This window comes from Eubalaena glacialis, chromosome 7 (genome assembly GCF_028564815.1).
Source record: "Eubalaena glacialis isolate mEubGla1 chromosome 7, mEubGla1.1.hap2.+ XY, whole genome shotgun sequence".
NCBI classification, from domain to species: Eukaryota; Metazoa; Chordata; class Mammalia; order Artiodactyla; family Balaenidae; genus Eubalaena; species Eubalaena glacialis.
In genome coordinates, this window is record NC_083722.1 from 39,152,500 (window position 1) to 39,168,903 (window position 16,404).

Below are 16,404 nucleotides of genomic sequence, written 5' to 3' on the forward strand. Positions count from 1 at the left end.
ACTGCCACAGACTCTGGCTTAGAATCTATGGTCCACCCCACAGGGCTTGAGCCAAGGACTATGAGTAAAAAGCCCAGTAAAAATTAGGAGGTTCTAATCCTACTTCTGCCCCAGACCAGTCATGTGACCTTGGGCAAGTCACTTTTCCTGCCCCTCCACCCCCAACTGACCTGCCAGGAGCATGCAGTGTGAAAAAGAAATAACCCTGGTCATCTATTAAGATTTGGAGGTTATTGTTACTGTGGCGTAGCCCAGCCCATCTTGAGTAATCCAGTGCTATATACTGTCTCCTGTTGATTATCTTTGGCCTTAGTCCCCAAAACTGCCTTCTCCCTGAAACTCCCTGAAAGCATTGGCTCCCCATTCAAATTTACAAGCAGCAAGAGAGGAGGAGGGATAAATTGGATTGGGATTGGGATTGACATATACACACTACTATATATAAAATAGATAATTAAAAGAACCTACTGCATAGCACAGGGAACTCTACTCAGTATTCTGTAATGACCTATATGGAAATAGAATCTAAAAAAGAGTAGGTATATGTATAACTGATTCACTTTGCTGTACAGCAGAAACTAACACAAAATTATAAATCAGCTATGCTCCAATAAAAATTATCACTCAAATAAATAAATAAATAAAAGCAGCAAGAGAAGGGAGTCTGTCCACTAAACAGGGAATGCGTTTGGGGAGACAGGCCCACACTTTGACAGGAAGTTATGCTGGCTGAAATCTACACCCACCCTGGAAGGCCCTGGAGAGACACTGCACTGCCCCTCAAGCTTCTCTCCCATACTCATTTATTGGCTCTCCATAATTTTATTCCGCATTATTAAAGCAGGAATGACTGGGCGGGCAGGAGGGCCGGACTCCCACATCCTGGGGGCACTGCAGGCTGACTATGACTTTGCAGGCCTGGATCTGAATATCCTCCTCGGGGTGGATGACCAGGGCAAGCAGCCGGTCTGCCAGTCGTGAGTCATCCCCAAAGAGAGCTTCGTGCACAGACTGTTCATTGTAATGCCACTTCACGGCGCGGTAGTGGGGTGAACTCCGGCCCTCACTCAGCCGCTCTGCAAACACCAGTACTTCATGCAGCAGACTCCCGGGCTGTGCGGACTGGAACAGGTTCAGGAAGTTGGAGTGTACCTGTGAGTGGGATGGAGAGAGGGATGAAGTCCAAGGTAAATTCTAAAGTTCCTCCGTCCTCCTACTGCCTCAACTCCCCAATATACCTAAGTTTCAGACCCAACTGTATAGGAATTTTTTAGTTTTCATTATCATTCTTTAACATAATTTCATTGTGGTCATAAAACATGAGTGATATGACAATATTGATTCAGGGAAATTTGTTGAGACAAACTTTTAAAGCTTAGCATGTGGTTGATTTTTGTAAATATTTTGTGTACTTGAGGGGAATGTGCCTTTACTAATTGTAGAGTGTTCTGGATATGTCTAATGGCTCAAGCTTATTTGTGTTATTCGCAGCAAGTATAACCTTACTAGTTTTAGGTATTTATGTATTAACTGCTGAAAGAATAGTTTAAATCTTCCAAATCTTCAACTGTGGTGATAGATATGTCCATTTTTCTTTCCAATTATTCAGCTGTAGGAATGAAATCCTGCCATTTGTGACAACATGGATGGACCCAGAGGACATTATGCTAAGTGAGATAAGCCAGACAGAGAAATACAAATACTGCATGGTATCACTTAAATGTGGAATTTTTTTTAAGTCAAACTCACAGAAACAGTAGAAGAGTGGTTGCCAGGGGTTGGGGTGGGGTGTGGGGGAAATAGGGAGAGGTTGGTAAAAGGGTACATACTTTCAGCTAAAAGATGAATAAGATCCAAGGGTCTAATGCAAACATGGTAAGTACTGTTGATAACACTATTATATAATTGAAATTTGCTAAGAGAGTAGAATTTAAATGTTCTCACCAAAAACAAACAAAATGTGAGGTGACGGATGTGTTAACTAGATGGTGGGAATCCTTTCACAACGTATACCAAATCACCACAACATACACTTTTTTTTTAGTATAATTAAGTTTTTTTTTTTTTTTTAATAGAGAGGAGGAAAGGAGAGAGAAAGCCAGCTTTGTTATTGATTGATTGATTGATTGCTGTGTTGGGTCTTCGTTTCTGTGCGAGGGCTTTCTCTAGTTGCGGCAAGTGGGGGCCACTCTTCATCGTGGTGCGCGGGCCTCTCATTATCGCCGCCTCTCTTGTTGCAGAGCACAGGCTCCAGACGCGCAGGCTCAGTAATTGTGGCTCACGGGCCTAGTTGCTCCGCGGCATGTGGGATCTTCCCGGACCAAGGCTCGAACCCGTGTCCCCTGCATTGGCAGGCAGATTCTCAACCACTGCGCCACCAGGGAAGCCAAATTAAGTTTTATATATATATATATATATTTAGTTTTTATTGGGGTATAGTTGATTTACTACATATGCTTTAAATATCTTACAAATTTATCTGTCAATTACACCTCAATAAAACTGAAAAAAGAAAAAACAATTTCCTTATAATTCTATCAAGTTTTGCCATATATATATTTTGAGGTTATGTTACTAAGTTCATATAAGTTTAGAGTTGCTTTGTCCTTCTGAACTATTATTATGTAGTGACCCTGTCCATTCCTAATAATTATTTTTGTTATAAGTAATTTTCCCCTAATGTTAAAATACCTACATTAACTTCTGTCACCTGTGTTCCTGACTCTCAGAGTGCAGAAAGTCCCTCAAAGGAAAATCTGATTGTATTGGGAGGACAGAAGAGGGGATGCTTTGCAATGTATCTAGTGCAGAGGCAGAAAGAGGAACAAGATGATTTTGTGAGGGCTAAGTCTGTCTGAAGAATCCACGATTCTTCCTTTCACAATATCTGAGTTCACATCCATTAGCCCGTCTTTCAGTTCTTTTCTCACCTGGCAGTTGAGAATATCATAGAGAAGGTCGTTCTTCTGCGCCAGGTTGCTCAGCAATTGCGCGGCTTGCACCTGAATAAAGGAAAGGGTAAAGAATGAGAAGACAGGTGGGCCTGAGCAGGGAAGACACAAATCTCTGCTCCTCCCTCTAGGTGCTGTGCCAGGGCTGGTCAGGAGGGCAGGGCCTGGGCTCTGGTCCTCAGGCACCTGTGCCAGAATGTAGTCTGACTGCAGGATCTCCATCAAGGCAGGCATCACCCGTCGCAGCTGTGGATGTGCAAAGTCAGGCAGTGGGAGGTTGTTGAGGAGTCTGAGGCCTGCAATGTGCAGCTCCGAGTCCCAGATGGTGGAGATCAGTTCCAGCACCTTGATGGAGTGTTCCTAGGGAGGGGAGAGAGGAGAAGGGTTTTCTACTTTTATATGATAATCCTCAACATTAGCCCAGCCTCTGCCTTCACTCTTCACTGCCCCCGCCCACAAAAACTGAGCAAACCCCACAGACAGTTCCCCACTTTAACTCTCAACGTTATTTGACCTAGTTGACCCCTCTCACCCCCTTGAAAATCTTTCTTCACTTGGCTTCTCCGTCACGTTTCTTTCCCAGTTCTTCTGCCCAACCTCCTCCTCTATCTTCATCACTCCCTTAGTGATACAGTGTTAAAAATTATCCATATGCTGATGACTTTCAAGTTTCTATCTCCAGCCCAGACCTCTCCCTAAACTCCAGACTCATATATGCAAGTGCCAGTTCCACTTCTTTCCCAGAATCTTACTAAACCTCTGAGTCAACACATTCCCACTCCCAAACCTGCTCCTTCCACTACCCTTCCTATCTCGGCTGTTGGTTACACCTGCCTTCCAATTACTCAGACCAAAAATCTATGTTCTTCCTTGACTCCCTTCTTTCTCTCACACCCTTTTCCAATCTTTCAGAAAATCCTGTTGGCTCTACCTTCAAAATCTACCAACAATCAAGACACTTCTCACCATCCCCCTCTACCACCCTGTTCCAAGCCACCATCACCTCTCCCCTGGGTTTCTGCGATAGCCTCCTTCTCCCTGCTTCCATCCTTGTCCCCTGCATCTATTCTCAGAACAGCAGGCAGGCTGGACTGCTCAAAAGTTCATTCAGGGTAAGAGCTAACGTCCTTACAGTGGCTTACAAGGTCTGACGTGATCTGTCCCTCTCCCCCCATTATTTCTTTGGCCTCATCTCCTGTTCTCTCCTTTGCTCCCATGGGTTCCATCACAATGGCCTTAGCTATTCCCTGAACATGCCAGGTACACACCTATCTTAGGTCTTTGCACACGGTGTTCCCTCTGCTTAGAATGCTCTCCCTCCTCAGCTATTCACAGCTCACTCTTACTTCCTTGAAGACTTTGCTTTAATGTCACCTTCTCAGGGAGGCCTTCCCTAACCACCGGCTCCTTTAAGACGGCAGCACCACTCCCATCGCTGCCTCCCTTATCCCCACCTTTATTTTTCCCCATAGCACTGTCAATATGCAACACACTTTTTGTTTTTAAACTTTTTATTTTCAAATAATTATAAATTCATGGGAAGTTGCAAAAACAGTACAGAGAGGTCCCATGTGCCCTCCACCCAGTTTCCCTCAATAGCTACATCTTAGATAATTACAGTACAGTATCAAAACCAGGAAAATGGTATTAGCACAATGTGTATGTATAGTTCCATGTCATTTTATCACATATGTAGCTTCATGTAACCACCACTGCAATCAACAGATTATTCCATCAGAATCACCATAGATCTCCCTTGTGGGTCCCTTATTAGTCACACTTAGCCCTGCCCATCAAAACCAGCCCTAACAAGTGGCAACCACTAATCTGTTTTCCATCTCTCTAATTTTGTCATTTTTGAGAATGTTATATAAATGGAATCACATTTTGTAACCTTCTGAAATTGATTTTTTCACTCAGTATAATGCCCTCGAGATCCATCCAAGTGGTCGTGTGTATCAATAGTTCATTCCTTTTTATTACTGAGTAATGTTCCATGGTATGGATTACCACAGTTTGTTTAATCATTTATCTACTGAGAGACATTTTGGTTGTTTCCAGTTTTTGACCATTACAAATAAAGCTGCTATGAACAACTGTGAACAGGTTTTTTGGCAGATGTAAGTTTTTATTTCTCCAGGATAAATGCCCAAGAGTGCAATTGCTGGTTTGTATGGTAAAAGAGTTTGTTAAAGAAACTGCCAAACTATTTTCCAGAGTGGCTGGTGTATCATTTTACATTCCCACCAGCAACATACGAGAGATCCAGTTTCTCTACATCTTCACCAGCATTTGGTATTGTCACTAATTTGGAGTTTAAATCATCTAATAGGTATATAGTAATATCTCATTGTGGTACTAGTTTGCATTTCCCTAATGGCTAGTTAAATGTTAAACATTTTTTATGTGCTTATTTGCAATTTGTATATCCTCTTCAGTGAAATATCTCCATGTCTTGTGCCCATTTTCTAAATGGATTATTATTGTTTTTGATGTTGAGTTTTGGGAGTTCTTTATATAATCTAGATATGAGTCCTTTGTCAGATATGTGGTTTGCAAATATTTTCTTCCAATCTGCAGTTTGTCTTTTCATCTTCTTAACAGGGTCTTTCACAAAGCAAATGTTTTTTTAATTTTGATGAAGTCCAATTTATCAATTTTTTCTTTTATAGATTGTGCTTTTGGTGTCATTTCTATGACCTCTTTATCAAGCCCTAGGTCCCAAAGATTTTCTCCTTTGAAATTGCAACAGCACCCCCTTGCAACACCACCCCCATGCCAGCCTTCCTTACCACCCTTCTTGATTTTTCTCCATAGCACTTGCCCCATGAAACACCACATATTTCACTTATTTGTGTATTGCCTGCCTTGCAGGCAATATAAGTTCCACTGGGCAGGGATCTTTCCCACTCTATTCACTGCTGTGTCTCCAGTGCCTAGCATAGTGCTTGGGCACAAAGTATGTGCTCAATATACATTTGTTGAAAGAAAAAAGGAATCTTGGCTTCTGAGCTGCAAGATGCTTGGGCCTTATTACCAAAGGCAGGTACTCTTACAAGCTGTACCTTTGTGAGCCACGTAAGAAGGATGCCAGAAGCCTGGAGTGGGGAGCACAGCATTCCCAATAGTACCCTGCTCCTCCCTGCCCCCACCCCTCAGTAGGGAGTGGCTGCATTCACCCAGAGAGAGGAGAACAGGGGTCAGGTCCTCAGGATACAGACCCTGGGGAAAGAAGGAACAGTGGTGCCCAGGCCACATGCATCAGAATCTTCTGGGGAGCTTGTGAAAAACACAGCTTCCCTGTTGAACTGGACCCTCTGGATATAATGCCCTGAAATCTTCATTTTTAAACCAGCTTTCCAGGCAATTCTGATATGCTTGAGAATCACAGCCTTAGGGCAACTGAGACGGTCGAGGGATAAAGTAGAGGCAGCCAGCAAGTGGAGACCTAGAGACCTTTTTTTCCCCAAAAAAGTTTGATGCAAAAAATTTAAAGTGCGAAAATACCAAGTGTCGGGGAAGAAATGATGCACCAGAAACACTCATGCGGGGCTGGTGGAGGGTGTAAACTGATACGGCCCTTCTTGAAAAGCTGGGCATACCTTTCACCCGACCATCCCACTCCTGCATACATGTCCTAGAGAAAGTCTCCCACATCCACGAGGGAGATGTGTACAAGAAGGCTCATGGCACAATGTGCAAACAACTCAAATGCCTACCCATGGGCAGCTGGATGAATGATTGCAGGGTATTCATGAACTAGAACACTGTAGAGCAGTGCAAAAGAAGGAAACAGACCAGTCCACATCAATAAGGACGAACCTTTCCATGTTGGAGGGAAAAGGCAAACCGCAGAATACAAACTGCATACTTCCAGATCCATGAAGCTTAAAAACATTCCAACTATATTTTACCTATTTTTGTCTGCCGTGCCCTGCTAGAAAATGATGACACGTGTGTATATGGTAAAACTACAAAGAAAATCAAGAAATTGATGAACAAAATGCAGAGGAATGATTGCCTCTGGTGGGGGAGGAAGCGGGGATTAAGGAGGGGCATCTGGGGCATCTAACCAATTGGTCATGTTCTATTTCTTAGCCTGGGTTCTGGTTACGTGTGTTTTGTTTTATTGTTATTCTTCCTACCATACATGCATAAAATGTTTGCAACTTTTGAATATTTTACTTATTTTTAAGTAAAATATTTTGGGAGAGAGATCATTTGCTAGAGAGAGACTTGGAGGTCAAGGAAGATGTTTTTTTGGTTTTGCCTTTTAAGATGGGAAGGAATAGAGCTTGTTGCACACTAATGGGAAGGAGCCGGGGGAGGCCATATCAGACAGAGTTTAATCAAGGAGAGAGGCCCTCAGGGAAGCGGACGGGATCCAGGACTGAGACTAACATTGAACACAGACAGGAAGAAAGCCATTTTTTCATGGCACCAGCAGGAAAGCAGGAAAGGATGGGTAACAGGTAAGCCTGGAGGCCTAGTAGCAGGAAGCTGGGGGAACTGACATTTGGTGGCTTATATTTTCTCTGCATGATGGTAGTGAAGACATCAGTGGCCCAGCCACCAGCCTCAGACCAACACAGCGTGGTGGTGTGGTATGATAATATATCTGGTCTTTGTCCCTGATTCCAGGCACAGGGTTCCTAAAATCCTTGCAATTTCCTGATGGGAGTGGTTTTTGTTATTCATAATGAGCCCCTTTCCATGATCCCTGAGTTTATGTAAATGAGGCAACTCAAGGCAACTTTCAGCCCCATACCTGACTTCTGCGGAGAAGAGTGGAACCAGAGATTGAGTTCAATCACCAATGGCCAATGATTAATCAATTATGCCTACATAATGAAACCTCCATAAATACCCCTACACGACAGGGTTTGGAGAACTTCCGGGTTGGTGAACACACCGAGGTGCTAGGAGGGTGACACACCTGGAGAAGGCATGGAAGCCCTTCCCCCATACTCTGCCCTATGCACCTCTTCCATTTGGCTGCTCCGCAGTTATATCTTTTATAATAAACTGGTAAGCGTAAGTAAAGCATTTTCCTGAGTTCTGTGACTCGTTCTAGTGAATTATCAAGCCTGAGGAGAAGGGGCATGGGAACCTCCAAATCTACAGCTGGTCAATCAGAAGTGGGGGGGCAGTCTTACAGGACTCAGCCCTAAGCTGTGGGGTCTGTACTAACTCCAGGTAGATAGTGTCAGAATTGAATTGTACGACACCCAGTTGCCGTAAAGAGAGTTGGCTGTTGTCAGAAAGAACTTCGGGAATTTCTGCTGTTTGGGGTTCAGAGATACTGCTAGGGACCTAGCACAGTTTTATCCCGAGATTCAGACTTTTATGACCCTACTGGGAATCTGATCACCATTTTCCCACCTACTTCCAAGGAAAAACATATTTCTGGGTTACAAACTCAGATCCAAACAAACTTCTGGAACATGACCATTCATCCTATGCCCACTAAATGGCCCATGGCTTATGGACATCTATGTGCTCTGCCCCATACTTGTTGCTGGGCTCACCTGGATTTTCAGCCTGAATTTTCTGATGCCAGAGAAAGCTTTAAGTGTGTTCAGAGCTTGGATTTTGACACTGTTGTCCTTGTCATCCAGCATGGAGCCCACCGACGTGATGTCATCATTAGTACATGTAGAGGCCTAGAGTGTGCCAGGAGAGACAGAAGAGGCGGGAGAAGCGGGTGTCCTGGTCCCCCCCACCCCCCCATGTCACCAAAACCCCTCAACACAACCCCTCCCGCCATCAGCCAGAGAGAGGTCCCAGGACACAGTCTGGCTACTCAAGGGGGAAGGGGGACAGACGTAGCCCCCAGGGGCCAGGCTGGCTGGGAAGGACCTCCTGCTTCCCTTCCCTCACCTCGGACTCCAGCAAGTACACGCAGCGCGTGATACTGTGCAGGATCATGCTCTTGGCGTACTCATCCTGTTTGCACTCCAAGGAGTTGAGGAGCCTCCGGAGTTCACCTGAGTCCCGCCCGCGCTGCTCTCGCTCGATTGCCAGGCCTAGACAGCCACCCCAGCCCAGTTCAGGCTGTGGACTCAGAAGTGATGAAAGACGGGGTTTGGGAAGCGGTGGGAGAGGGACCTGGGGACAAGGCTGCCTTGCCTTTTCTGAAGAAAAGACTTCTTGCTATATGTAGGACCACCATGTACAGCTGAACAGGGTGTGTACTGCACAAGGGCACCACATCTAATGCTGTATTGTTCATATTGTAAACAAAAAACTTTTGTATGTTTACTATAACAACTTTCTGGCATATGGCAGTAATATGTAGTATTTCATCATAATTGGTATATGGCAATGATATTCCAGCAGATGGCAATACAAAGTCTTGCAGAAGGGGTTCCTTTCTCTACTTTGCACAAAGTTGTCATAGGGACTAGTGGAGGCTCTGAGAATGTAGGTCTCCCAATTTTCCCTTGGGGAGAACTGCTGATGCCAAGTTTCCAAGAAGTGGCTCCTGGATGCCAGAGTGAATGTAGAATTTAGAAACCTGCCAGATGACTCCTGAGGAGGCACTTGAGTGCCACCCACTACCTGGGGAGCCTGCGCTAGCATCTCTAGGGTGGCTCTGAGAGAGATGGAGGTGAGAAAGGGGAAGGAGAGAGGAACGGGGAGGAGTCCCCTTGGGGCCCTCCCACACGGGAGACCTGGGGAGTAGGTACCTCCTGGGGCCGAGCCCTCTCCCCAGGGCGGGGACACTCACGGGCGACGCAGATGGGTGAGGCAGAGCAGAGGGGTGGTTGACATTTTATGCCGGCCCTGATGGCCTTGTAGAGCAGGTAGATGGCCCCAGCGGCTGTGGCCAGGCTCACTACACCTTTGCAGATGTCCATTTGCCCCAGGCACTGGGGGATGCAGCACATGCCCGAGGCACCTAGCAAAGGCCTTCCGGAACCAGAACTCTAGCAGGGCCAGGAACCAGGGCACCAGAATCAGAACCTGGGCAACAAAGGAAACTGGGGGAACAGTGGGATGGAGGGTGGTGGTCGGGAAACGGGGCAGCCAGGGAGCTTCAGAGGCTGCAGGAAACAAAGCTTAATACTCCAGGGGAATAAAAGGTCTGTGGGCAGGAAGGTCCTTCACATCCCTCTTTTTTAGGGGAGCCAGGTTGGTGGGGCCCCAGCAGGCGGCTCCAGAGGCTACCTTTCCTCCATTAGATGGCAGCAGAGGCCCAATTTATGGACGGGGGCCTTTGGAAGTTTTGGGGGGGGTTGGGGTGTGCCCACTGGCAGCCCTGTTCCCTCACTTCCCTGGTCCCCCCATCTTTGATCTCTTCACCATAGATCCACTTCTGAGCCTTGGGGCGTTTCTGCAGGCAGGGCCTCCCCGCTTCCATCACAGGATGAAGAGGCAAGTACCTTACAAAGTTTTGCAGAGTCTCAAGGCAAATCCATCATTTCCCAGCATCTGCATGTTCCTCTCTGTGTATATTTACCTGTTGACCAAAAGCTCCTGAGGGCAGTTGTCTCTGCGTCTCCAACATCCAGCACAGAGTCCTGCACTTAGTAGATGCTCAAGTTATGACTTCTGTCATTCCTTGAGGACTTGAGGAGAGAACAACGTCAGAGAATCTGGATACGGGGGCTCCAGGCCCATTTAACCAGTGTGACTCTGGAGGAGAAGGGGACTGCCCTTGCCTCGACCTCAGTTTCTGTATTTGTAACCTGAGGGGATCCAGGTTTAGCATTCTAAATCTCCAGGGTTAAACCTGGGGTAGGTCTGTGCCATTAAACCATGGCGGCCTAAATCTGGGAGTATCATACCCCATACCCCACAACATACACACAGGGTGGAATGGGCTTTGAGGCCTCCTCTGGAGTCAGAAAATGCCACCACCCTGGAGGATGAGAACCCAACTTTGGAGGCCTCGGTCTCCACCACCTCCACCACTAGGATGGGGCAGGTGAGACCAGACCCTTCCCTTCTTCTCCTCCCCCCACCCCCAGTGTCCCCACACCCTCTGGCCTCACCTTCCGGTACAGAGCAGGGAGGAGCCCAAGCCAGGCTCAGACCCAGAGCCAGCACTGAGCATAGATGCACCAGAACAGGGCTTCAGCTGCCTGGTCTTGAGCTCCTATTGGAAGGCTCTGGGCCCTGAGCTGCACCTGGGTTTGCAGGAGGTGGGGAAATAGGGAAACGGCATCCCCAAGGATGCTGCGGCCAGCCAGGTCTGTCCACTCAGAGCCTTCGTCCATGTCACCCTAGGCTGCAGGCAACACTCCCAGGGGCCATTCTCTTCCTTTCTTCCCTCCCATCCCCGGCCCTCCTCAAGGGTCATTCCTGGCGCTCTACCCAGCCCCAAGGTGGATGTATGGTCAGGCCATTCAAGATGGCTGTTCTCTTGCTCTTAGTACATCCTCTGCTCGACCAGTAGCGACTGATCTAATCCCTGCTCTACCTGCTAATTTATTAAAGGGAAACATCTGCCCTCATGATGGTCGTTAATCTGAGGGGCTGTGACGGATGTGCCCCAGCTCGTTTCCCTGGTAACTGATAAGCCAACCTGACGTCAATTCTCCCTATAAATAGTAGCCTCCTTCTTCCCCCGAGTAGCGAAGATTTCTGCCATGGTCTGCCTGCCTGCCAGCCATAATCGGTGGGGTGTTGCCATAATCGGTGGGTCTTAACCTTTTGCTTAAGGCACCCCTGTCCAATAAACCACTGATGTCTTTGTCGCTGTCTCCAGACTCTTTCTTCAATCTTGAGGCTGGGCAACTACAAGGCTTTCAGGACTGCACGGTGCAGCCCAACGACTGGGGAGCCGGCCAGGAGGCCAAAGAAGCTACCGAGATGTCGTGAAGTAAGGACAGGGAATGGAAGGCTGCAGGGGTGATCCTGAGGTGGCCGTCCACTAGCCTGTGGGGCCCTGTGGCAGCTGACTACCATGAGAGGTGTCTTTCTCTTCCATTATATTGATTCTCTTCCACTCTGTTAACTTCAGAGCCTCTTTCCAGTTTAAAAGTAGCAGCCCTATGCTGGGGGCTCATCTGACTGCATGGGGATGGCTGGTGAATACAGACCAAACGCAAGGACCTGGATTGTCTACAAAAGACGAGCGTACCCCCAGCCTCTCACCCCTAAACAATTAGACACAGGCTTTAGGGGATATTAATTCAGGGACAGTCTTGTGAATTGGACATGGCCAGTAACCTGGAAAAGTTTGGTTGGGGCCTGTGCTACAACAAAATAAGAGTACCCTTGGGCTTCTGACCCCTGCTATGGAAGCAGGCAGAGCAATGATATACAGTATGATGGAACAACGGCTATATGCAGCTTACAACAGGTGGAAGACATTACAAAAGGCCTACCCGAGTCATCTAGCAATGCAAAAAACCACTATTTGGGGTCTAGGACAGCTGTGTGTGATATACAGGACCCCACGGACATCAATAGTGACAAAGGAATCCACTTTACCAGTCATGAAGTTCAGGAATGGGCTGATAAAAATGACACACACTGGCATTTCCACCTGCCTTACGACCCCACTGCTGCCGGGCTAATGGAAAGGATGAAAGGATTACTTAACAATTGAGACGAAAACCTGCTCTCTTAACAGGTGGACCAGAGGTTCACTCAAGCTCTATGAACTGTAGCTGAACATCCCAGGAACAATCATCCCAGGGCCATGTTAACCCAGAGGCAATTAGTCAATACAATCCAAGTTCAACTGTTGACCACCGAAAGACCGCTGCCAACTATGTCTCAGGACAGTAACTCACTTTTGCCTTCGCTACAGGATCTACCCCCAGAGGAACACACTATCAGATGGTCCTGGGACTGGCGGGTAAGTCTCTGGTGGTTTGGGTTTGCTGTCCCATGGGGAATAGGATTGGAAAGGGATTTACAGATTTCACCTGGTTTATACCTGGCCCCACCTAAGACTACTAAGGTAATTAATCCAGGCTCCCACTGGAGAAAGGCACCATTATATTAACCCTGTGGGCTGTTCTTATACTGCCTCGCCGGCACGAATTCGGCACCATGAATGTCTCTGTTGCTGTCCCGGGCTCTTTCTTCAGTCTAAGGCTGGGCAACTATAAGGCTTACAGGCCTGCAGGGTGCAGCCCAACAGTGGGTGACTACACGGACTCCCTGTAGTGAAGGGTGACAGAGGCCCCTGGAGGCCCCCCCACTACCATGGGACCACCTATCAAGCTCCATGAACTCCAGGCAGAAAATGGCTGCCTGAAGGGACTGTTTTAGGTTCCAAGGCTCCCCTGGTGGATCTGAGGATTGGTCCTTCTCTGAGGCGGAACCCAGAGCTACTGGCCTCCCCAGTCCATGGAGCTGATCCTGCAACCCTCACGTTCTAAGCAAATGCAGTACTCACCTGCTCTTTAAAGATCTCCAAAGAAGGAGAGTTCTTTCTTGGCTCTAACCTAACTCCCTCTTGCTATATATACCTAAGCCCATTCCTTTGGGTTCTGCCCTCAAATGTTTTGGATGCATTAGAAGCAGAGGCATCCCCAGTGCGACATTTTTGCTAGTCCACAGCACGATTTAAAAAAAAAAGGAATGTGTATTCATTGGTGGAAAGTCAAGGACTGTCCTTTCTTGGGAGTAACTGCTTTTGTTTTTTGTTTTAAATTTATTTATTTATTTTTGGCTGTGCGGGGTCTCGGGCTTCTCTAGTTGCGGTGAGTGCGGGCTACTCTTCGTTGCGGCGCGCAGGCTTCTCATCGCGGTGCCTTCTTATTGCGGAGCACGGGCTCTAGGCATGCGGGCTTCAGTAGTTGTGGCTCGTGGGCTCTAGAGCGCAGGCTCAGTAGTTGTGGCCCACGGGCTTAGTTGCTCCGTGGCATATGGGATCTTCCTGGCCCAGGGCTCGAACCCGTGTCCCCTGCATTGGCAGGCGGATTCTTAACTGCTGCACCACCAGGGAAGCTCCCAGGAGTATCTGCTTTTGATTCAGATGATGTCTGTTTTCTTTTGAGGAGAATTAAAATGTACTTGCTTTTGTGAAATGATGGTGACAACAGATGATAGTGAATGTTCTTAGGGAGCATAAATGAAGGCTGCAGCTCTTTGTGAGAACTTGGATTTTGTTTTTCTTGTTTTTTCTGTCAAATTCAAAAATTTGGAATATTGGCTAAAGAGAAGTCTGAGATTCCATATACACACAGCCAACCCCAAGTTTCTTACCTGCCCTCACCAAGGCAAAAGGACACGGGCTGCCCTAGTACACACCTCTCTGCCATCTGCACCAGCTTTTCTACCTTTAAGGCTGATGTTCCCATCATGTTAGGTGCAGTTTATTTAGTGAGTGAGAGCGTGGGCTCAACCCAGACTGCCGGGGTTCAAAACCAGCTCAGCTACTGACCTAGCTTTGTAATCTTTTTGTGCCTCATTTTCCCCACCTGTAAAATGGGAATAATAATACCTACTTCTTGGGTTTGAGAGGATTAAATACTTGGAACAGTGCCCAGCACACAGAGCTCACCAAACGTGACAATAATAATTACTATTATAAGCAGGTTTCACCTGGACAAAAATGTTGGGCGTGGCAAGGCAGTGAGCACACAGACGGTGAGGCCTGAAAGGCACATTATTCAGCCCCTTCCATTCACCCTCTACCCTTCCCACTCTGGTCGTCTTCAAGCTAATCAGTCTCAACCCCTGTAACCCATTTACTTGCCTTGAACAACTTTGGAGCCCTCTTTGAACCCCCCTCCCCCATCAAATTTCCTAAACCAGGAGCGCTACGGGGATCCAGCCCGTTCCCCTGAGCTACTTTGTTCCTAAAAACCATCCTCCCACCTGTAAAACCCTCAGACTACCTGCTTCTTCTATCAGGACTCTGGTAATGGGTGTTTCAGCCTAGTTAATTAGAGGAGCCTAACACGCTATTGGGGACCTACTGTGCAAGTAGGCCGTTAAGGAGGGGGACCCCGGAGGGGCCCGGCGCTTGCATGCACAGGAGAAGCTAAGGGGAAATTAGCCTACTCTCTAATGAAAAGCCCGTTGGAGTCCGACGAGCTTGGTTTAGGCAAGTTCCATGATCTGAGTCTGTTTCTCCTCCGGAAAACCTGCCTACTACACGGAAGTGCGCTGTCAGAACTGAATGAGAGAATGTACGTTGTGACTCTCGGTGAACAGCGGAAGCTCAGCACGTGCGAGCTGCCCCCGCAGAAAGCCAGAAAGCCGAGAGATGAAAGTCTGGGGGACAGCCCGTGCCCTGACAGGGATTGCACGCTCTCCGGGACCGTGCCCTCCCCAGCTCGTGCTTACCCCGGCCCAGGACCAGACTGGGGGGCCTCTCGGTAGCTCGTGACTCCGGCGAAGGAGTGGGGACTGGAAGAAACGCGGCAAACCCGGGGAGCGGAGGGGGCGGCGCCCTCACAGAAGGATTTCCGACTGTGGGGCGGAGGCCGCGCCTTTCCCCGCCCCGAGCCTCCCCCCATCTTGCCCTCCCTCCCCGGACTACTCCCCGCCCACCACCCCCCGCACCTCTCCCCCCGGCGCATCCGGCGGCGGGCACAGGATGTTCTTTCGCTCCCGTCCCCCCCCACCCCCGCCCCCGCTCTCACTTTCCCTTCGCTCCCATCCCCCACTCCCGCCGCGCCCGGCGCCGGCACCTTGTTTAACTCCTTCTCTCCCGCGCTCCGCTGGGCTCGGCGCGCCCTGGGGTCCCACCCTTCCCGCCCACCCCCAGGACACGGAGCACGCCCGAGGGCTGCCCGGGAAGAAGCGGGCCTAGGCTGAGCGCTGGGCCTCGGTTCTCCGGATCCACTGGCCTGTCGGGGGTGAAGGGGTGAAGAGTGATCCCAGGAACTGAAGCCGGCGTTCTCCGGACCCCGCCAGCTCACCGGTGCCGGGTGGGCTGGGGATGGGGTGCCCGCAATCCGGCGAGTCCCGCGCCCGAGGGGGGGACCAGGTGGGCTGGGTTAGCTCCAGGCCCGGCGTGGATCAGCAGGGTCGAGGACCCCAACCTCATACTCTCCCCGGGCTGGGGTAAGAAGGGGCCCGGGTCTCCGGGAGAGGATGGAGAGAGGTCACGCCCCTCACGTACACGTCACTGTTTCCAAGGCAGCCAGGGGCGGGGACGCGGGCTGGAGAAGGCGAGACCTTAGCGAAAGGAGACTGCTAGAGACTTTGTGTCATGGGTGCGGGTGGGGAGGCGGCGTGGGCGGCCTTGTCAATCTTTGCTTCTTCACTGGCTGATGCTCCAAGAAGCTAAGGGCAGGACAGGTTCCGTTCACTCGTTCATTCGACAGACGTTCATTGAGCTTGAACTATGCTTGGCGCCATGCTAGGCACGGGGTTCTGGCGGCGCTGGATCCGAACCCTGCACTCACCGGTTATTGTGAGTTAGTGTAGGGTGGCCATGCATTCCGGGTTACGTCCGTGGAACTGGTGTAAGTGTTAATAGTGTCCTTTTACTCGCTTAGAAATGTCTTAGTGGTGGGGGGTGGTAGTTAAGGAATCC

General features: G+C 48.7%; 1 protein-coding gene across 4 annotated transcripts; it reads right to left on the reverse strand.

The window, feature by feature from the left end:
- Positions 1-802: 802 nt before the first annotated feature.
- ARMC12 (armadillo repeat containing 12) lies at positions 803-15,956 on the reverse strand. Of its 4 annotated transcripts, XM_061196327.1 has the most exons (9): positions 15,207-15,384; positions 13,309-14,038; positions 10,337-10,413; positions 9,682-9,934; positions 8,832-8,977; positions 8,480-8,614; positions 3,138-3,311; positions 2,931-3,002; positions 803-1,152 (listed from the first exon to the last, which is right to left on the reverse strand). In XM_061196327.1, exons 4-9 carry the CDS (start codon positions 9,839-9,841, stop codon positions 823-825), a joined length of 1,017 nt encoding a protein of 338 aa, XP_061052310.1. In that variant the 5' UTR covers positions 9,842-9,934; positions 10,337-10,413; positions 13,309-14,038; positions 15,207-15,384; the 3' UTR covers positions 803-822. The 4 variants fall into 4 exon arrangements, with proteins under 4 accessions (XP_061052310.1, XP_061052309.1, XP_061052307.1 ...); XM_061196326.1 differs by lacking the exon at positions 15,207-15,384 and adding an exon at positions 15,785-15,956 and having other exon boundaries at positions 9,682-10,413; XM_061196324.1 differs by lacking the exon at positions 15,207-15,384 and adding an exon at positions 15,554-15,956 and having other exon boundaries at positions 9,682-10,413.
- Positions 15,957-16,404: the final 448 nt, after the last annotated feature.